Raw genomic sequence first — 23,253 nt, 5'->3', positions numbered from 1 at the left:
AGTTGAATTGTTACACCATCATGTTCATATACTTTTACGATTCCTAGCAATATGTATGTGTTATTCTCTACAAGGCTAGAATTTAGTCGTAGCTATCACAAATAGAAAGATAACACAAACTCAAACAAGTAGAGACTTTGGCCAAAATCATCTACAAGAGAATAGGAGTAGGGATGCATAGTACAGGGATGAGTAGGGATGTCATAGTGCAGGGATGCGTATGTTGATTTTCCTTAGTGTTCTAAAGGATACACTTATGCTGATTTTCCTAGGTGTTTAAGAGAAATAAATAATAGATGAACAATTTTGACTATGCCATGAATTTTGTTTGAGAAACCTTGTCTTCTTCCTCCTCTTTTCGTCATGCTCTAAAAATAGTGGACTCTAGACTGTTGAGTTTCAAGAGTGACTTCAATAATGTTACAAGCCCAAAATATACAACGCTAGAAGGCTTCTCCATTGAAAGGAGAGAAGAGGCAAACCTCAAATCATATACGGCTTAGAGGACTTCTCTATTCAAAGGAGAGAAGAGGCAAACAACAACAAAAAATAATTAGATGTAAATAAATATAAGCATAGTATAAAACGTTTTATTGTACGCTATTTATGATTAAGTTATTCGAATGTTAAACCCAACCTTTCAACATAATGACAAGAGGATGACCGAGGCACACAAATTGTATGATTCAGTAATTTTGCTGTCCTAAAACTGGAAAGTTCTAAAGACTCTAAGAAAGAAAACATAGACTCTGCATGTACAAAAAGAATTGAGGCCTACATTATAGGCTCTTTTCACCAAACCAAACAGGGAAAAGAAGAAGAAAAACATTAGACTACATGCACACACCAAGTAGTAGTTATACATAAGCAACGAAAACACTGTTTGTTTGTTTGGAATTTTTGCTAAACAATAGCCTTGGCAACTCTCTCTTCTGTCGTTAAGCCAATTATCTCATTTGCCCGCTTCAGAGGTACCTGACAATACCGTCCCACCGAGTCCTGAAGAGTGACACACACACACACGCACACACACACAGTTAATGTGAAATTGTGTGCTTGCAATCTGTGAACACGTACGTTGTTCATGTTCGCAAGAACTAACTACAAACAAGGTTCCAACCTGCCAGTATAAAATGTTTTGTCTTACCCTGGTCACAATCCCTAGCCTTTGCATCTTTTCAACTGCATCTTCGACTTCAAAATCACACTTTTCTTTGAACTCCTCTAGCAAGAGCTCCTCACATCGTCTGTCAAGATCCTACGTAGACATATGCACTTGTAAGGAGTTAAAACCCACCGATTTCAGACAATTCCACGAACACAGTCATCCAGAAAACTTGCTTGACAGACCTCCTTTGTGGCTCTTCCTTGAGATATCAATACAAAATAAGCTAATAATACTTCCTTGACCTGCAGGCACAAAGACAAGGTTTAGCCATTGTGACCTTGAACATGTATTATTATTATATGTAAGCATGCATGTTCTTAATATAAGTGACACGCAATCCTCCTCGCTCATATTATCAAAAGCATAATAGTTATAATCATGGTCAACTTAATCCCCCCACAATCCACCCAACGACGCAGCTGCCATGCGTTCTAGCGGGGAGACTGGCTCCTCCAATAATGCACGGGATGGGTGCTTTCCAAAGTCGCTGATCTGCCCATTCCTGCCAGCATCTTCCCAGCTACACCGGTTGCAGGCTGCATGGCCAGGAATGGGCACATTCCTTTCCCTCTCCTAGTCTCACTTGTTCAAACTACACTGGAAAACACATGGGACGTCCACCTTGAGATAATTAGGAAACATACGAAACATTTACCTCTTGCTGTATCACATCATCGCACATGTGAAGAAGTGTCCCACTTCCACTGTCAAGCTGCTTCTCATACATAGATCGAGTTATAAGGTTTTGATACTCAATAAGGTTTTGCTGAAAACTGCCAATTGTGAATCATTCATGAGACTTCTTCCACATCCTGATTTGATGAACGCAAAACTCAAAAGTGAGTTGAGTAGGCAAGAGTTTAGGAAAACTTACGATAAAAAGATCTTGACACAATAACCGATTACACCCCCGAGAATGGCAAACACCACCCAAAAGTCCGCTTTTGGCATTTCCATTGAAGTCACCAATGTAACCTGTTCATCCTCACCTACTAAAATAAGAACGAATGTAACAGGATGGGATTTCTATACCAAATTTGAACTTCTGGTTTTGAAGTGCAGATTGTCTCATACCAATCCAAGCCCTGCCGATATCAGCAGTTTTGTCCAGTCCATTGGAGTCAAGCCAGGGTTCTTCTTTTCTGGCTATCATCAAGATAACAAAAGATATGTCATAAAGCAAAGAACTTCATGCACAAGGTACAAGTAGCTTTTTTACATGGTTATGGACTATCAAACTCACCAAAACCAGTTCCATGTCAGCCATTGGGATGTTTCTGAACTGCTTGATGTGAATTGCTCTATCTCCGTACTGTAAAGGAGAGTTTGGTGGTGTGGCACGCCTTCAAAGTTTACAAACAATAATTCAAATCAAGTTTAGGGTACAAAATAAACCACCAAAATAACACCAGAACTAGCACTCTATCTGCGATTAACATACCTGTAAACAAGAACCATCCGTTCAAAAGTAGGCTCTTGGACAGTGGTTTTACTCAGAAAGTTGTTCAAACTACAACAAATACAAAATCAAAATCAAATTTTTGTACAAGAAATGTACAAGTAAAGGTATTTGTAAGGTAAGCGGGGCAGAAGCAGTTTATTTGTTAGCAAATAGTCCCAATGAATCCATTACAAAAGACCATTCACATGTACACCAGACACTGCCTGCACTAGAAATGGGAAAATACAAAGGACATTGTCACTTCATACCTCACTTGTGCTCTCACAATTACCAAACCGGGAACTATTGAGGAAGTCAATCTAGTTCCATCCGGTTACCTCCGTCTCACCATCCATCTACTTCCGCCTGTTCACTGTCGGGCTCCTCTGATCAAGTTCTGTCCATCTATTCTGGATGTCTGCTGATTTCTGTCCACTGGGCTGCTATATGCTCACTACTGCTACATTTTCTCATGCACAGAGGCACAAATGCATACAATACATCGAGAGCTGAGATCGCACCCCATCCCCTCCCTCTTCACGCACCCCTCTGCCCCCGCCTCGCCCTCCTTCCCTATTCCTGCTGCTGTATCCCCTGCGAGCGTCCAACTTCCCCAGTGTCCAAACCGGGAACTTGTTCAAGAAGTCAATCTAGTTCCATCTGGTTACTTCCGTCTCACTGTCCATCTACTTTCATCTATTCACTGTCAGGCTCCTCCGGGCAAGTTCTGTCCATCTACTCTGGAAGTCTGCTGATTTCCATCTACTGGGCTGCTCTGTGCTCACTTCTACATTTCCTCATGCAAGAGGAGGCACAAATGCATACAATACATCAAGAGCTGCCTATTCCCCCTTCCCTCTTCACGCACCCCTCTGTCCCTGCCTCGCCCATCTTCACTTTTCATGCTGCTGTATCCCCTGCGAGCGTCCAACTCCTCACCCTGTTGTATTCCCATCGTGCCCCTCCACTTCCCTTTCGTGCGCCCCTTCCCCTGCCTCGTGCTCCTGCTCTGCCTTTTCCCAAATGATCATGGATTAGATGATTGCATGACTCAAATGATCATGGATTAGATTGATGCATAAAAGTACAATACTTTTGTAGGCTCAAAGTCTTATCTGCTCACCCAAAGCAATCATACACACACACACCATGCCATGTGGCACACTTATCCTATCCACTCATAAGAGTGGGTTCACACGCACAAACACACCAACACCTTTTAAGAGGTGTTCACACACACACAAAGCTCCAGTTGCCTGGCACAGTAAGTGGTGGCTCTTCTTTGGACGATATGTCCGGAGTCCTCTATGCTCATGACAAAACACCGAAGACAATATGGAGCGGAACACAACACAAGAAGAGACAAAACTGCAAGAGGAACACTTGCACTACTGCAAGAACACTAATACATGTCCTTCGCTGCACCGTGCACACTCAGCAGAGGTCACAATGAAGAGGACAACACAGCTCAAGTTGATGACAAGTGATTGTAGAACACAGGGTATAAAGTGGTACGAAGGATGAGCATGAAGGATGTCCTTCAGGATGATGTTGAGGGATGAAGGATGTCCTTCAACGTGAGTCGAGGAACCATATATGCCTGAGGTCGAGTTGGTGGCATCTCCTATCTTTGGTGAATGCCTTGAGGTGGCAGCCTTTGGTAGGATATCCTATCTCTAGGAGTGTCGGGTCAATGCCTTCAATAGATTTCTCAAGTACCTTGCTCATGTGGCACAACCACTGTACAACGTAACAAAGAAGGGGGTAGAATTCCTCTGGCCAGAAGAGCGCAAGGACGCCTTCCAAAATCTTAAAAGAATGCTTGCGAGTGCACCGATCACCCAACCGCCAAAAAGGGACAAGAGGTTCCATGTATTCGTGGATGCATCGGATACAACAATTGGAAGTGTGCTGATGCAACAGACAGATGAAGGGTGGTACAGACCCATTCACTATGCCAGTCGGATGTTGTCAAATGCTGAGAAAAATTACAGCACCACTGAGAGGGAAGCCTTGGGACTGATTTACTCGGTCAATAAATTCCGTCATTGTCCAAAAGTGGCTGCAAAGGCAGAACAAAAACGCCTTGTAGCCAAATTTGCAACAAGGCTAGCTAAAGAGGCAGAACAAAAATGCCTTGTAGCTAAATCTACAACCAAGAACAGTGCAAACGTTGCCTCAACAGAAGCTGCAAAGAAAACACAAGACGAAGCCTCCAAAGCAGACTCCCTCAAAAGGAAATTTGAATGGTCTCAGCACATCACCACTCTCAAACCGAAGAAGCAAAAGGAGACCCAAACAACCAAGGAGCAACGAAAGCAGCAACTTAAGGTCATAGGCAAACAACTGGTGAAGAGTGGATCGTCCCTGAGCAGCGAACAAGTAGCAGAATTAGCAACATAGAGGGAAAGCCACAAAACACCAGCCACATTAAAGACAAGTGACTCAGCCACTCACAGCATTCTCACAGTGCTTGAAAATATTGCAAATTGTGTCATGGACAAGGTGGAGAATGAAGAAAGACTTGCCAAAATAGATCAAGTAGAAGCACAGGTGCAACTGCTTTCCACTCAAGTCCAACAACAGAATCAACAAGCAGCCACTCAAAACTTGATCCGGCAACAACAACAATCCAAGCATTGAGGAGGAAGCAACAACTCTGCATAGGAGAGAAGATGAGTTAGCGATGGTGGTCACTAAGCTCCGGACAACAAATCATGACATCCAAAGCAACCTGCAACAAGCAGAGCACGCAGCTCAATCAATAGCAAAAAAAGCAGCCCGCATTGTGGACCATGCCACTCAAACGATCCGCAATGTGGAGCTAGCAGGAAAAGACGGCAAGGAGCTACTCCTTGTGAAAGGGAGGTGCGAATACAAGAGGCCATGGAGGCTGACAAAGAGCTTCACATAGTCTAGTTGCCTGAGGAGCTGATGGAGCAGTGGGAAGAGGAACTGACAGCGTCACAGAAAGCATGTTGGGAGGACAATCTACAACTACTCAAAGAATACACGATATTGCCAACTCCCACATGCCACCTCCTACTACCACCAATCCCACCATAAGACAAAGACGGAGCTGGAGGCGGAACTGGAGGATCATTGTTTGCAGAGCCACAGGGAACCTCTACTGTAGCAATCACCACCACCTCCATAGCCACCACCTCTGAAGGGAACACTCAGTCAAATCACCACAGGTGAAAGAGCTCCGGAGCAAAATATGCAAACTGACAAAGTACCTGGAGGGGGAAAAAAAACTGGAGATCCGGCTAGAGCTGCTCCAAACTCCAAAGGTCAGCACTTGCTCGTGGACCAACAAAACAGATGGAAACACTCAAAAAACAGCTGGAAGACAAACAACAAAAAACAAAGCTGGCACTGGCCAAGGGCAAAGAACCGATACAGCAGCTGGAGAGCACAACGAAAGTCATAGTTGGCAGTCTGTATGCCATCAACTAGATGACACCAGCTCAGTTAAAAGAACAAATAGTCATCTTAGAGAAGTAGATGTCTGTGCAACTAGATGAAAACACAGCCAGACAGACTGCCCAAGAAGAAATGGAAGAAGAATTCAAGAAAACGGACAAGGCAATGGCTCAGCATATGCAAAGCTAGACACGCAAAAGGAAAAACTCATACAGCTCGAAGACTAGGTCGCAGCCTCTCCCAAAACAAGGTCCAGATGAAAGACGGATGCAGCAGTAGAGCAACAAGAGACCATCACTACCAAAAAGTTACAACAGCTGTGCAGTCTGAAAGAAGAAAACTCCAAGCTGATTTCCCAGCTGCTAAAAACTCAACAGGAATTGAAAGCCATCAAGGAAGAAGCCAACAAACCACAGGAAAAACCAGAAAGCTGACAGAGCTAATAAAGAAACAACTGGTAGATCTGCACAGAGAAATCCAGATAAAGGACACCATGTTGGAAAAAGCTACCAAGGTGGCCCTGGAGCTGCAAAAGATCCGAACATAGCTTATGCAAGAACAAAGCAAACATAGAAAGCTGCAAGAGGAGCTGCTGTTGATGATAGAAAGAAAAGTTGAGATCAGCAACTCCCCCAGCTGCTACAAACAATCAAGTAAACATCCTCCGTCAGCAACTAGTCAATCTTCGGAAGACGCATCAGCAAGAGAAGGCATAGGCAATAGAACAACTCAAGGCCAGAGCACAAAATCTGGAATATGCTACCTACCCCCTTTCCAAATTCAAACAAGAGTACGAAGATGAAGATTGGGGTCTCCTTGTCAATCCCTACAAGCTAGATGAATTTCTCCGCAAATACAAACCAAAGGAGAGATCCACATCCCAGGCCCCAGGATCTTCAGCAAAACTGATCCTAAATGATGGTGCGCAATTGCTATAGGGCAGGATGAAGAAGAACCGGATATCTGTAAAGAAGACATAGAGGCCCTGCAACAGCTGGACTCTAGCCCACAGATACAAATATCTACTAAACTATTCTTTCATTCTTTAAATTACAAAGCAACACATGTTGATGTAGAAAGAATTTTTGATATAATTCAGCCCAAGGATAATAGGAGCAGACAGGTACTGGCGACAGAAAAAAGGGTTAGCCCGGTCAACCCCCCATCAACCACCTCCACCCATTCATCAAACCTTCAAATCCACCTCTCACGTAGCTGCTGGCGCAGAGCCACCGAGCGTGCCAGGAGTTGAGCATCCGACAGGAGCTCATCGGTGAGACCTGAAGAACTGGCTGGAGGACACATGCCGACAGTAAAAGATCAACACACTAACAATCGTGCACAGACGGCAACGCACATATGTGCCCATTGTAATCATATGTACTTTATTGAAACAGTTTGTTAATAGAATGGGTCTTGTAATAGAAGAGCAACGCCTGGATGGGACAAGAAGAAGGTCCTTCCAAGATAGCAACGGAGGAGGCAGTTAGCAGTTAGAAGATAGATATATAGAGAGATAGAAGAGAACCCTAGGACAAAGTTAGTCTAGAGCACATAATACTAGAGCAACGGCTGGATGGGACAAGAAGAAGGTCCTTCCAAGATAGCAAAGAAGGAGGCAGTTAGCAGTTAGAAGATCAATATATAGAGAGATAGAAGAGAACAGTAGGACAGAGTTAGTCTGGAGCACAACATTGTACAAGTTTGATAGTAATACAGAGCCCTTGAGCATTATTTCATTGTGTACTATCTGAGTGACAGAGTGAGCTTTGTAGTTCTGTATGCACTTTCTGTTTTAGCTGACGGCTGGTGAGTTCTGAACCCAATAGGCTTAGGCATTGACAGAAGTACTTCTTACCAGTGGTACTGTCTTGCCCGTCGGATTGACCCCGACATGCAGGAGGTGTTTGGGAGTAAGGGGCTGTTCATGTTGGTATCGTAGCCACTCAAAATCTGTCAGCTGCTATCTTTCTGTGGAAGTGACTGCTGAAGTCATGCTGGTTCTATGGTGCTTTGGTCTATATGTGCTGTTTTCTGCAATGGGGATGATCTTGATGTGCACTTTTTTGGTGGATGTCTAGTGCACGTACTTGTATGCTCTAAGGCTAAAATTGTGGCGTATAGGCAGCGCTTACACTTTTGCTAGGTGTGTATTATGTCAGTGGCAGCCGTCCCTTTACAATGAGTATCTCGCTGTGCTGTTGTATGGGCAGAGAGGGGCTGATCGCATCGCTACATGCCACCAGCATGGGTGAGAACGCATTTGTACATGGAAGGTGGCGACAGATAGACATGCACTCGTGGGCATGGGATGTTGGACCAATGCTGGTTGGGTTTGGGTTGGATGCCGTGGCTGCCGGCACTTTTTGGTCCATCCGATGCTTTTGTCCTCATAGGGCACGCATGCATATGCCTAGCCAAACTTGATAATAAAAACAAATACAGCACCTCAAAATTCATAACAAAGCATCAGTACTTTATTTACTTACAAGAAAACAACAAGCTTAGCATACATTTATGGATAAGTACAAAGCAAACAAAAAAAAACATTGGAATTTTTTTATGGGCTTAAAGCCACTTGCTATGTGCATGCACTCTCTACTTTCCCGCAAATCAGCGGTATTGCACCCCTCATCCACTCATCTTTTCTCTTTGTTGTCGGCACTCTCTTGTTGGGTGGAAGATCATTAGTGTGAGAACACATTTTGGGGCACTGGTGTAACTATTTGGTCCTCCAAGCTCTTTTCACATGTTAGAACTCATGCCCGGACACATGGATAGGATAAACTGGGTTCCTTATGTTGATATTGGAAAAAGCACCAACCTTGGTCAAAAAACCAAGAAAAAGAAAAAGTCAAACTTTGTTAACCAAAAAACTGACGGCACCAATGGAAAGAGGACATCGAACTGGATCAAAAAGCTAAAAGCCACTTTTTCAAAAAGAAGCTCCAGGGCCAAAAAGCAAGGCCCTGAAGATTGTAAAAGCACAAATAAAGAACTTTGACTACTATTAATATTTAATAAATTGGTATTGTTACGACCCTATGTTTTTCTCTGGACAGTAAGCAGGTGGGCACAGGCACAAGCACGGGATGGACAGTGTGAACAGCATCAGCTTGGAATCGAGAAGAAACCCATCTGTGGCCAGCGCAAGTGTGAAGAGGACAAAAGGATTTAAAGTTTATAAGGTTTTAAAACCTTGGATGATTTAAAATAATAAAGGATGCATTTTTTTTAGCTATTGTTTTTAGTTTTTGGAGAAAAGCAGGCTGAGGCGCCTCCTTATAAAGAAGGGTGGCGGAATTCGATGAGGCGTGTGGTTGCTTCTCCTTGGATAGTTGGTCTCTAGAGAGCACCGCTGTAGGCAAGACAAGGCCATGTCCTTGGTGTTGGCGCCGGCGACAAGAGAGAGGTAGCATGGTAAAAAGCAAGGCATCGGTGCTGGGGATGGGCGCACAGCAGCAGCGAGCCAGGCGGGTGCTGGTAGACGTGGAGCAGGCCACATGTGGCAGCTGCGTGTGTGGAAGCAGCCAGGTGGGCGGCTTTCTGCAGCATGGAACAGGCCGGCATAGCTTGAAGGCTTTTTGAAGACAAAGATCAAGGGTTAAGGCTTTGCGAATGGCCCTTGATGAAGAAGACATGGGGTAAGACTTGCTAAGCACTCATTTGGAAGACCTGGGTGAAACTACAAGGGATCCTGTTGGTGGAGGATTCTACAAGTTGTACTTTGTACTCAAATTTGATTAAATTAATGAAATACCGCAAGGGGCGCCACTGCGATTTGGGGCCAACTGGTGTCCGTGTACTTTTTGCAGGAGCACTCTAGCTCCCCCGGTTTATTTTCCTTTTCAGGTCCTCAAAGGTGTTGAAGTGTTTTGTGTGCGAGTGTTTGTTTCACCTCCCGTCAAGTTATCTGAAGGCCGGTTTCATGGTTCCATTGCCAGGATATCGTCGACTTTCTCAAGGAGACGAGCCCGGGGTAGTCACATCAAAAGCTTCAACATGTGGAAAGTGAAAAGGAAGAGCAAGAGACAATGCAGGATTTTATGTCTTTGCCTATATGAGGTGAAGAGCAAAAGCTAAAGATGAAGCTCATGAGAAAAGACACACCAAGGACAGGAAGTAGTCAGCCACGAACAAGAAAGCAGTTGAAGTGTTATGGTGCAAGAGATGGGTAGAAGGCTATGGCTTTCGACACTTTGTCACCAGTGGTATCTTCACGGAGGCTTCGTGGGGTTCGGAAGGCAGCTTCTTTCTATGTTTAGCAGTGGTGATCTACTATGCTTCATTAGGGACTTGTGCTTACCACTTGGGTGGAGTGCAAGTAAGTTTTGGGTGCCTGTGGATGTATCAGATGAGGCTCAGACGGAAGAGGAGGAACTTGATGAGGTTCTTATTCATACTGGCACATAAGGAAAGAAAGGTACAAGGTAAAGTTTCTCGTCGCTATCTTGTGAAGTTCAAGAACTATTCACCGATGGATGTGAAGAGGATGGAGGGTGACTCAGCAGATTTACCTTAGGTATTGCAGCTTTATCTTGATGCCTTTGAGTTGGAGCCGACTCTTGTTACGGCTCATTCAGGTTCAGCAGAGCATGGGTCTGGAGCATTGCCTGATGCTCAAGAGGGGGTAGCACCTCTGCTCCCTTATTACAGACAGGCTCAGTTGTCATCTAGGAGTCGCTTGGTGACATCTTTGTATTAACCCGAAGGTACTGAGGCTGACAGTACATCTGCTTATGGGACTTCTATGATATTGTGTACTAGTCACATGAGATGGTAAAGTTGGGTATGGTTCACAGTCGGCCGCACCATGAACTATAACTCCAACTATGGATGGTTTTTGCCTTTGGAACTAAGGTATGATTGAGGAAGATTGGGACATTGATCTTTGTCATATGGTTCTGGTTGTTCTTGACCACAGAATTGGTCAATTGGATATTGAGATGATGCTATTTGTGGAGTTGATCTCCTTTGGAATGGCATGCTTTGGTTGAGCTCAAAGTCTGCAGCAACCTGAGCTAACACTTCGAGACTCTATGAAGGGCATAAGTCTGCAATTGAAGTCACAATTAGCTGGCATCGATCGCAGCTGAAAAAGCACGATAAATAATCTTCTGCAAACTGAAGTCACAATTAGCTGGCATCGTTTTTTTTTTCGAACTGGTCGTGCGTCTTGGAGGCACTATCCGAGTTGCATCTATGCCAGGTTGCAATTCCTCTAAAAGGTGAGGTTTTCTTATTTGATTTGAATTCCTTTTGGGACAGAAACATACATTTAGTCATTTAGAAAATGGGTTACGGATGAGTGAGCGATGCAATCTCTTCAAATGGCCGAGACGAAGATTCAATATAAGGCGCCCTTAAAATGGAATCTCGGAGTGTCCTTCACGGGAATTGGAATGGAATGAGGTAAACCAAAAGGCCAGAGAAAGTGTGGCAACATATCTTAATAATTTTTCAGCCGTCTCACTGAAGTTTCCCTCATATACTCACATCCCATCATTGATGGAAATGCGTAAGTTTGTCAATGGATTGCAACCAAAGCATATGCAAGCAGTTTATATGGTGGGACCTAAAACCTTGGAAGAAGCCCAAGACAAAGCCTTGCAAGCCAAAGCTCTACATATGCCTTGCATGGTGGGCAAATCAAAGAATGAGAATAGAGACTCGTCCCAAAAGAAGAGGTTCAAAGGAGGATCTCAAGCAAGGAATAAACCACAAGAAAAGAAGAACAAGAATGAGGATAAACCCCCATTGTACCAAAAGAAGCTATCCCGCAAGCGACTCGAGGAGTATTTCAAAGATGGTAAAAGTTTCCATTGTGGAAAGAAAGGACACATGGCTGCAAAATGTCCTGATAGACCAAATGAAGAAGCCAAACCGCCCCCAAGTAATGCATTACCTAAAGAACTCCAACATCAAGATGACACATCACTAGAGAAGAGGTAAGTTTTCAAAGCTTGGAGCAAAGTGGAAAACCAACACTTCGATAGTGGTGCTACCTACCACTACATTCATCCTCGAGTGGTTGAAGATATTGGATTTCGCAATCAGGCGGCCAGATGGCCCATATGATTGTAATGGATCTCATAGTCGGGTGGTCAATGCGACCAGATGGCCCAGATGACTATGGAAGCCTTGTGAGGCGGTCCTAGTGATTAGATGGCCTTGAGGATAGTCTGCACAGTTTAGATGGCTCAGCACGGTTTCGATGAAACCAGACAGGATAATCCATGAACAAGAGGATCATTACTTGTGCATTGCATACTAACTTTGTGTGTTGTTTTTGATGCATGGACAATGCTTGGATTTATGGCATGTGATAGTCCATTGGGCTCCAAACTACCTGGCCAGTACTTGGAATACCCAGTAGATGCCGCGAATGATGCAAACTTGTTTGTTGACTAGCTTGTGTCTAGTTTTTACAAAAGGTGCGTATGCATTTATTATATGTAACCCATGTCACAGGCTATAAAGAACATGTACCATCAAGAACAAGGACATCAATTAAAGAAAGGCATAAAGATGTTGCCAGAGGAGCAGAAGGCACCACATATATGAGGAAAGACCAGATGCACAAGAGCACCAAATGAGGCTAGCACCACGACCATATGGCATATTTATATCCCACACTTGAGGACAACTGTGATGTAAGAGGTAGGGAATGTAACTATTTGGTCCTCCAAGCTCTTTTCACATGTTAGAACTCATGCCCGCACACATGGATAGGATGATGGACACATGGAAACAGGGTTCCTAATGTTGGCATAGAAAAAGCATCAGTCTTGGTTAAAAAAGCAAGAAAAAGAAAAAGTCAAACTTTGTTGACCAAAAAGCTGACAACACCATTGGAAAGAGAACATCGAATTGGATCAAAAAGTTAAAAGCTTCTTTTTCAAAAAGCAGCTCCAAGGCCAAAAAGCAAGGCCCTGAAGATTGTAAAAGCACAAATCAAGAACTTTGACTATTATTAATATTTAATAAAACAAAAACAAACAGACACAGCAAAAGTAAGAAAATAAAACAAAAGCAAGAGGCAAAGCAAAAGCAAGGTAAGGCAAAAGCATAGAACCCCCCCCCCCCCCCTCAAGTATATAAGAAGCTTGTACCCTCATGGTGGAACATAAAAAGAATTCTTGGAGATCTTGGGGGAGAACTTGTGGAGACTCAACATCATCTTCTTCCCTCTAGCATCACCTAGCTCCTCCCTCTCCGCCAACAGCCGCCCTTGCAACGCCTACATCCGTCAGTGCTCCACCCTTGCAACGCCCACATCCGCTGCTTGCGCCTTGAGCGTTGCGCTAGCGCCTGCGTTTGGGTGCCACCTTGTTGCCACCACTATCTGAGCGCCGCCTGCGCCATAAGCACCGCCCTTCTGCCACTGTCACCTCCACCTTGTGCGCCACTTGTACTGCCTCTGCCCTGTGCGCTGCCTTTGTGTACTGTCTGCTGCCTCCAGACGCCACTGATGTTAGCGCCAGCCACCAGCACCAACACCACCTCAGAGCACCGCCGTCACTAGCATCTCTAAACCCCTAAGGAGGGGATTACCTTGTGGACACGTTTACTCATCACCTTGGTGTGAGCCCCTTGAGATTGCCTATGTCCGGATTCAGTGCAGAGAGCCTCGTGGATATTTGGGAACATTAGTTTGATTCAGACATTGGATCTCAGTACTAGCCCGGTGTAAGACTCGTGGGTTATCCTCATGGTGAGCTCGACATCAGTTATCTTGTGCCTCGACATCGCCTTCAGCCCAACCTCGACATCGGCACTTTGTTTGATATTGTATTCATTTGTTGTACTGGTCTTGGCTTGGAGAAGCCCATGGATTGTTCCTGAAATAAATTCTTGAAGAGGGGGCGGGGCCTATTCCCCGCTCAGCGGCGTGGTGTACTATGTGAAACCCCTATTCCCATCTCTCTCTCCCCCTTCTCTCTCTCTCTATCTTTATCTCTCGTACACGTGGTTGCATCTTTCACTGTACGCTCCGTTGGCTTACAACTGGAATCCACATAGCAAAGACCACATTGAGCATGTGATTTTCGATGGGACTAGGCATTCAAGAAATGGGAAGCATCAAGGCAATTTGGCGGCTCTGGAGGGGATATCCCTTTCACCCTTACACTTGAGCCATTGATGACTTACTTGAATCATATTTTCTCTTCATTAGTTCAAATGAATAATCACTTTCAACAGTAGCAATAACACCACCGTCTTCTGCCCATTCAGGTTATACTCAACCATCATATCCTCCTTGTCAACCCAAATCGTTTTGCGGAAAGAAGAAGACGCCTTAGTGTTTGCATGCTTGGATTGATTAGAGGAGGTGAGAGACCCACGTTCATTTTTTCAATTGGCCGCTGAACGAATAAGCATGGTTGAGATGCATTTGAATGGCAAGTGTATACATGTTTGAGGGATTAGAAATCCAAGAAAGTAATTGTCTCCAGTTTCAAAATTTATGGGATTTACTGGCATTTATCAGTATTTTTCAGATTTTATGGACTTTTAGACAAGCTTTGGCAATGGGAGGTATAAAAAATTGTATTTGTAGGTGCCCACATCTATTATAAAGTGACTGGGCCAAGTTATTATAATAAAGTGCTTTTAGATCAGGGTCAAGTATTATTCATGTGAACTCTCTTTTTGCTACCCGCCTTTTGGAAGGAAAGCCGATTATAAAAAATTATTATCGTTTTGAAACAAGGAAAGCAACAACAAAAGCAAAAGTAGTATCATTTTACTATAAAAAGGTTATTTGAGGCCTGATTTGATCATAACAAGAGCTTGGTGCTTGCAAGGAGGTTGGTTGGCTTCTCCAAAGGGCTCTCCTCAATTTGTCTCCTCATCCTAGTGTTGGTCATGGATATCCCGGAATGATAGAAGTGATACACTTTTATGTGAGGAACAACTAAACGCACGTTGTTTTAGGGTTTTCAACACTAGACATTTAATTTACAGTAGATTTCAGGCATGTATGGACAAACCCGTATCAAGGTGTGGAATGTGAAATATGGCTATTCGGATTCAAAACAATTGTTTTTGGGTGTTTTTTAAATATCTGGCTATGACAAGAGGACAACCTCTTCGTATTGAAGGTTAAGAAAAATTTCAATGGCAACCAACATACAAGCTAAGTATATTTTGAGTTATTCAAGATTGTCGAATTTGTTGTATTTTAGAGTTTTTAGAACTCACCCTTGCGTATCTTTGCAAGGACAAAGTGGTATGTTTTCTTGAATGTGTTTCAAGAAAGCATTAATGATTTAAAAGCCTGGGTATTATGGCTTCTATATGGTTTCTCATGTTGGAGATGTATTATATTGGATCGTCCAAGAATTATGGAGACTAAATATGTCTCGCCATGTATCTGAGACATGATTTTGATATTGGTATTATGGAGACTTAGAAGTCTTGCCCACCATGGCAATATGGCCATATGGGACATGAATTCTTTTCGAGGACATTGGAGTACTCTTTAGTATATATATACATTTATATATGGTATCTCATAGTCTGTTACGTACCTAGTGCTATTCCTCGGGTTTAGTGGCCTAATCAGGAATGGTTAGGAGAGTCCTAGGATTAGGAGAAACTGGCTAATCCAGGCGGCTAAGGTTATTATTAATAAATCCATGTGTACTGGCTATTTGTAATAGGATGGGTATTTATAGCAGCAATGGACACTATATAAGTGGAACATCGGTTATTATTAATAAATCCATGTGTACTGGCTATTTGTAATAGGGTGGGTATTTATAGCAGCAATGAACACTATATAAGTGGAATTCGTATTGTCATAACCTCTTTATTGGCCAGAGTTAGACCATGACTATGACCACACATGTGGCGGAGCATAGATCGGCATACTTAAGAAGGCATATATGGGGCTGTAACACTTGGTATCACAACCACCTAAACGTGGAATATATCGTGATGCATGGAATAAGCTTTACCAATTTTCTTTCCATGGATTCGAAAGAAGCAGGTGTATTCTCTATGGTTTTGTGCTAAGGTTGATTTGATGCATACTCGTTGAAGGTATCTCTACGCCATCCTTAAGTTTTCATATCTGGAAAAAGTTTATGATTTTTAGGGTTCTGCTGACATGTTAGGGTACCTGGATTCTGAGAGAGGCGAAGATGTGAGAATCACCCATTGAGATGCTCAGAGACCCTTAATGAAACCCTAGTTTTTCCCCTCTATTTAACACCTTGAGGGGCCTGATTGTGAATCATAGATAAAAGCATTTCGCATGAGCCAATTATGCCAAAGACCCAACCATCGAAAGAAAACAAAGAAGACCTCATGTTGCTGATTGTTCCCCCCAAGCTGATCATGTCCAAATACCCACGGCTTGGGTGACAGGGTGTGTCCAGTCACCATTTGCCACACTAAAGAGATGAACTCCCATATCTGGCGAGCCACCGGGTAGGAAATAAACCTATGCCGACTAGATTCTGGACAAGTCTGGCAGAAGAAACAATTGCCATTCGAAAGTCTCCGACGCCGAAGGACAGTGGCCAAAGGCAAGCCCCCAACCACGACTCTCCAAATAAACACTTTCCCCTGAAAGGAAGCTTGGAATGCCAACCACAAAATAGGATGCGCTTCCACCAGGAGGCTGTTTTCTTAACATTCCATACTTTATTAGCTTTTTCTGCAAGCCACCTCTTCTCTTAGACCAAAACATGATATACTGAAGGGAGAGAGTTAGGGTTTCATGTGGGAGACACACACAGAGAAGAAGGGAGAGAGAGAGAGAGAGAGAAAGAGACATGTGGGAATAAGTCAACTCAAGTATGAGTGTGACTCCCCTATCACACATGTATATTTGCTCTAGTACACATAGTGCACTTAGTACATTAAAAGTACTAAGTGTACTATGTACTATAAAACTTATGGGCTAGTACACACTATAAGGGTGGGCATAATGCCTTTACCCCAACAACCTCCCACTTAAAGGCAAAGTGCCCTTAAATGAAGGAAAACAAAAATCAACATGTACATGATAATATACAAGGCCATATCAAGGCTGAAACTGGCATCATCCAATGCCCATCAAGTGTCTGCAATGAGCAAATCGCTCTGGAGGCAAACTCTTTGTCAACAGATCAGCCGGGTTGTCATCCGTATGAATCTTGACAAGCTAAATTGTTCTCTATCACCTCTCTGATGAAGTGATACTTCACATCCACATGCTTCGTCTTTGCATGAAAGACAGGGTTCTTTGCCAACTAGATGGCACTCTGACTGTCACAATGCAACAATGGAATATCCCCTGTATAACCCAAATCAACCACTAACCGAGATAGCCATAATGCCTCCTTGCAAGCCTCTGTGGGGCTGCAATATACTCGGCCTCTGTAGTAGATAAGGCAGTGCACTTCTGCATCTTGGATATCCATGACACAGCACCTCCTGTGAATGTAAACACATAACCGGTAGTAGACTTCCGGTTATCTGGATGACCGGCATAATCCGAATCCGTGTAACCATGCACTAATGCATCCTGTTTGCCAAAGCAGATGCACATATCCTGTGTGCCCTTCAGGTATCTCATGACACCTTTCACTGCTTCCCACTGCTTCTTGCCAGGGTTGGCCATGTATCTAGAAACCACTCCCACTGCAAATGCAATGTCCGGCCTGGTAGCAACCATGGCATACATGAGACTGCCACAAGCTGAAGCATACGGAATCTTGGCCATATCAGCCCTGTCACTATCCGACTCTGGGCTGTCCATAGCACTGAGTTTCACATATGGAGGCAAAGGAGTACTAGTCTTCTTCCCCCCTTCCATATTGAACCTCTGCAAAACTTTGCCAATGATTCCTTCTGAGACAAATACAACACATGCTGATTTCTGTCCCGAAGTATCCGCATACCCAAAATGTGATTTGCATCACCCAAATCCTTCATATCAAAGGTCTGATGCAGCCTCTTCTTCAAGGCATCCATCTCTTTACGAGATTTCCCGGCAATCAACATATCATCAACATACAAGATGAGAATCAATTTGATTCTCAACATGAGCAACAAACTTCTCAAACACTGAGAATGTATCACTCTTCAAATGAAGAGGATAAACCCACACCTTGCGTGTGGCATCGTCAATAAAAGACACAAAATATTTTGCCCCTCCCAAAGAAAGCTGAGGCATCTCACATACATCTGTATGCACAAGCTCTAACTGAGCATCTTTCTGTCCAAGAGCTTTCTTGTGGGGGCACTGGAGTTGCCTGCCATATATACAATGCTCACAAAACTGAAAACTTGAGAACTTTAGAGAAGGCAAGTAACCAAAACGAGACAATTGCTCCATTCCTTTGACACTCATGTGTCCCAACCGGCTATGCCACATAGAGATTTCCGGCAACTCGGTTGCATTTACATTAGCATGGTGACAAACATTAGCATGCATCAAGTAAAGAGTGTCCACCTTAGAGCCTCTGGCAACAACCAGTGAGCCCTTACTAATCTTCCACTTTCCACCACCAAATGTGGTAACATAACCAGCATCATCAAGCTGTCCAGTAGAAAACAGGTTCTTCTTGATCTCACGCACATGCCTGACATCATGGAGCATAAGCTGTGAGCCATCTGAAAACACAAGCCTCACATCACCTCTGCCAAGAATCTGGCATGCATGGTTGTCACCCAAATAAACTACTCCTTCATTGCCAGCAGTATACCTGACAAACAAGTCTCTGTAACCTGTGACATGAAAGGAGGCACCTGAATCATTGATCCATGAGTACATACCATGACCATCTCCTGCAAGGAGTGAATGGGCATCAAGTGAAGACGTGAATAGGACTTCATCCTCACTGTCACCTGCATGTGACACATTGACTTCTTCAAAATCTTGACTCCACTTTTGCCCTTTGGCTTTGCATCTTTGGCTTCATCTTTGTCTTTGTCTTTTCCTTTGCCCTTTTCCTTTTGATCATTCTTCCATTTGTAGCATTGCTTTTTTAGACGTCCCTTCTTGCCACAATAATGGCATTCTAAGTCCTTTTTGGAGCGGGACTTGCTCCTTCCCCGTTCTTGGCTTTTACCCCTTTGTTGGGATCTCCCACGTGCATTCATTGCATTGGACTTTCCAACAGAGTTGTTCTCTATTCATCTCCTCTTGAAGGAGAGCACCCTCCACATCTGCATATGACAGCATAGCATTTGAATTGCTAGTAGCTGTCCTGAATGTGTCCCAACTCTCTGGCAAAGTGCATAAGAGAAAGGTGGCTTTGAACTCATCGTCCATTGCCAACTTTTGATTGATCACCTGGCTGACAACACCATTAAACTCATTTAGATGGGCTGTCATAGACGCCCCTTCCTTCATTTGAAGACCTATGAGTTTCTTCAACCAATACACTTTGCTTGAGGCACTTTGCTGGGCATACAAGTCCTGCAATCTTTGCCACATTCCCCAAGCTGTCTTCTCTTCACGTATGCTGAAAAGTAAAGAGTCTGACACAGACAACATGATGGTGGATCTTGCCAGCTCATCCATATCTTCCCATTCTTCAGCAGTAAGAGAAGCGGGCATTACACCCCTTTCTTTGATGGGCTTGTGCTGCTTCTTCTGGAGCAACACATTATAGCACTCGGTTTGCCAAATGTCATAATTATGTGAGCCTTCAAGCTTCTTGATGTGAAGCAATGAAGAGCTCTCACCTGTGGTTGCCATAGCAATATGCAACCTTTGACACAGTCAATGCCTGACTCCCTGCAAGATGTGCAAACACTGCACCAAAGCACACAAAATGCTCACAGTTGTTCTCCCAAAGTTTATCTCCCACTGCGGAAGCACGAATGCAACTCTCCTCCCACTGAATGTGATAAAATCACCAAAATCTGGTTGCTGCAGATTTATGACAGCACCTTAGATGTGCTCTGTTCCCCTTCCAAAATATTGTACAGCAGTACTAAGTTCTCACTCAATGATGTACCAAATCTGTACCGGCAAGTACAGCAGCTGAAAATGAGCCTTTTCCTCACTCAAATCAATGTACAGCCATGCCAAAACTTGTACAAAGTTGTACCAAATCTGTACCAGCAAGTACTGTAGCAATAAATGCTCTCCTAGCTATCCAAATGAGTGAAAATCAGACCTTGACAGTCCCTACCACTGCATACAACAGTCCCGGACAGAAATTGGGCAAAAGCCCCTTGACTGCAAGTGGATTTCTGAGGGTTCAAGGCATAAAAGTCTTCCCTGCTGCTTTGCCAAGCTCAACAAGCACAAAATCTTGAAAAGCCCCTTGATTCAAGATCAATTTCTGATCATGAATGGTACATTAATGCACATGAAGGCATCCAGAGTCTTCACAATGCTTCCCCCTGGCCACATATACATCCAATACATAAAAGCCCCTTGATTTACTGGCACATTGAGTGCTTGACAGGCATCAACATATTGCCCAAAGCATCAAATGCCAGTGCCTGCATGCAAAACAACCCAATTGGCACAAAAGCCCTTTGATTTGCACTCCAATTTCTTGCAATTTGGCCCCGAATGTGAGATTGCTCACATCATACAGCATGTATGAATGCCCAATGGCACAATTACATCAAAAGCCCCAAATGTTAACATCCAATTTCCTGCCAATTGACCCGGAATGTGACCAATGTCACCCAATTGTTGCCAATTGTGCTCAAATCTGAGCCATTTGGACCTGTACCTGCTCGATTGATGATAATGGACATGTAAATCCCAAAATTGAAGCAAATACCTCATACAATTTCTGATTTCTGTTGCAAGAATCTCGTGTGCTGATGCTACTGCTGCTGTTGTGCAGGTACGGATGCTGTATTCGTGCAGGTGGGCGGTACCTCGCAACTTTACCCTGCAGATGACCAGGGGACAGATGACGAGGGTCTATTTGTTGCAGAATGGTCAGCTGGTGACGGCGCGAGCAAGATGGTGATGGAACTGCAGTTGGACCTCGAACGGAAGGGTAGGCTGGCGGAGCTTCGCTCTAGCCGCCTCACCTGCTGCGAGCGCTGCCCCAGCGAGTTATGAGACGAGTTGCACTATGGAGGTCGGCGATGATGGAACAGAGCCTCTCCCGCACGGCGCCCGACTCTTCCAGCTGCGCGCGAAACTCCTCAAGGCGGTCCTCAAGCTCCTCACGCTATCCCGGCTCGCTCACAGACTCTCCACGGCTTGCGGCTCTTCTCACGGCTGATGGTCGGCGACAGCGGTTGGCTGCTGGCGGGCTACATACAGATGGTGGTGGGACTGCATCGGCTTTGGCTAGGCGGATTGCTGGCCGATGGTGGCGGACTGCACACGGATGGTGGCGGGTCGTGCTCGCCCGCCTGGCCCGTTGCCCAGCAGTGCTGGTTCTTATCCCGGCCTGTTCTATTAGCTGGCACCTTCTCGCTCTCTCTTCCAGCGGCTGGTTTCCTCAGCCTGTCACGTGCTGTTGCTTGTTGACTTTGCACAGTTACCTCAGGCTGAATATCATGGAGTGCGCACTGCAGCTGCTGCTAAGACTCAGATTAGAAGACGAGAGTGATGGCTCTGATACCAGTTGAAGAAGGGAGAGAGAGAGAGAGACATGTGGGGATAAGTCAACTCAAGTATGAGTGTGTGACTCCCCTATCACACATGTATATTTGCTCTAGTACACATAGTGCACTTAGTACATTTAAAGTACTAAGTGTACTATGTACTATAAAACTTATGGGCTAGTACACACTATAAGGGTGGGCATAATGCCTTTACCCCAACATATACAACATTGGCGGAAGCCCTCCATAGCCTAGTGTTGCTACCCAACACCCAATCATCCCATGCATGACAAGAATCCATCCTAGGAAGGTGTCCCAAAGACCGCACTTGTTGCTGCAACTGCAACCAAATACACCTATAACCTCGGGACCCTCGGGACACATGAAATCTATGACAAGCACGACAGAATGATAACATTTGCAGCCGCCCGAGCAACAAAGTATCAAACATCCTCACAACACCCAGTCTCGCCATACGATTGAATTGCCGTCTACAATTATTCTTCTTTGGCCAAGTAATCACACGAGAGGTGGCCAACACCTCTGCAAGTAGGGAGTTCTCATCTCGACGAGAATTTGGAGGTCTCCAAGAAGTGAACCGTAACACCTCCTGCCATGATTTAATCAAATGATCCAACAGAGGAGAAGCACATACACGCACAAATTGTGAAGCATTTAGAACATCCACCAAGATGTAACAATCCGGGTCTTCCCATGCACGATACCCACATCCTCCAGAAATGCAACAGCCATGTCTATTCATGGCTGGGAATCAACACACATAGCTTGAAGTAAATTCCACCTACGGGCAAGACAGTGTACCCAAATATCCAACAGAGGTGCCCCTCCCAATCTCTTTGGGGTGGTAATATGCTTCCATGAAACCCAAGTCAAGTCTAGATTATTGCCTTTCTTTTTCCACAACATGAATCGAAGCGGCTGGGTGAGAGCTGTCAAAGCCTTTCGAGACCAAGGAAGTAAGGGCAAGAAACAAGAAAGCATAGCTAGCATAATAACCTGTGCCACTTTCAGCCGGGTGTGAAACGGCCATGCGTGAGACTTCCAGTACACAAACTTATGGAGTATTCTCTCTCTCTCTCTCTCTCTCTCTCTCTCTCTCTCTCTCTCTCTCCCCCCTTCTCTTTGTTTATCAAATGCCATAGCCATGTTTGCCTTCAAGCCTCCATTAATTGGTATCACAGCCAATCCACTCCCTATGCAGCATTGGTGCTGCTCGTTCCGGGTGCTCATGGCTGAATGGTACCGCTTTTGCCTATGCAAACACCGCCACTTTCGCCCATTCCTCCACCAAATCAATCTGTGATAGCCCCCTCTTGCCGGGCTGAGTTGAGTCGCTCGCTTAGCCAATTGGGCGGATTTATTTTTATTTTTTATTTTTTATTTTTTAATTAAAGAGCACAGATGAGCCTTCCACCTTGCGGGGCAAAAGTTTGTCCTTTGTGGCTTCCCAAACAATCACCGATTTTGACAGGCCGGATCCTCTCGCACCCACGTGCCTTGATCGCTGCCCCTATTTAATTTGCCTCCAGTGCCACCCAACAGCTTCTGCACACATAGTCTCTCAACCGTTGCATCCCAACCCACAATCTTAGGAAAGAGAGATCAAAGAGTGTAGCCACCAAGGGTGCCCACACTAACGGACCACCGCAACAGCGTAATAGTCACACCG

The 23,253-nt window shown here is 44.4% G+C and overlaps 1 protein-coding gene across 3 annotated transcripts in view; it reads right to left on the bottom strand.

Annotated features, from left to right (window-relative positions):
• Positions 1-576: 576 nt before the first annotated feature.
• The window catches only part of LOC147628846 (aminopeptidase (DUF3754)), a 103,211-nt gene continuing 80,534 nt past the window's right edge, over positions 577-23,253 (bottom strand). For all 3 annotated transcript variants that reach the window (XM_086812005.1, XM_086812004.1, XM_086812007.1), the window contains exons 10-17: positions 2,610-2,678; positions 2,412-2,511; positions 2,243-2,314; positions 2,043-2,143; positions 1,824-1,941; positions 1,351-1,410; positions 1,148-1,258; positions 577-999 (exon numbers count right to left, since the gene is read on the bottom strand). In XM_086812005.1, coding sequence (XP_086668131.1) covers positions 904-999; positions 1,148-1,258; positions 1,351-1,410; positions 1,824-1,941; positions 2,043-2,143; positions 2,243-2,314; positions 2,412-2,511; positions 2,610-2,678 — 727 coding nt within the window. In that variant the 3' untranslated portion in view covers positions 577-903. The remainder of the gene's footprint in view (positions 1,000-1,147; positions 1,259-1,350; positions 1,411-1,823; positions 1,942-2,042; positions 2,144-2,242; positions 2,315-2,411; positions 2,512-2,609; positions 2,679-23,253) is intronic.

The sequence above is a fragment of the Cibotium barometz genome, chromosome 18 (assembly GCF_041138505.1).
Source record: "Cibotium barometz isolate CiBa-2024 chromosome 18, ASM4113850v1, whole genome shotgun sequence".
Taxonomy (NCBI): Eukaryota; Viridiplantae; Streptophyta; class Polypodiopsida; order Cyatheales; family Cibotiaceae; genus Cibotium; species Cibotium barometz.
This window is presented reverse-complemented; position numbering and strand designations above follow the sequence as displayed.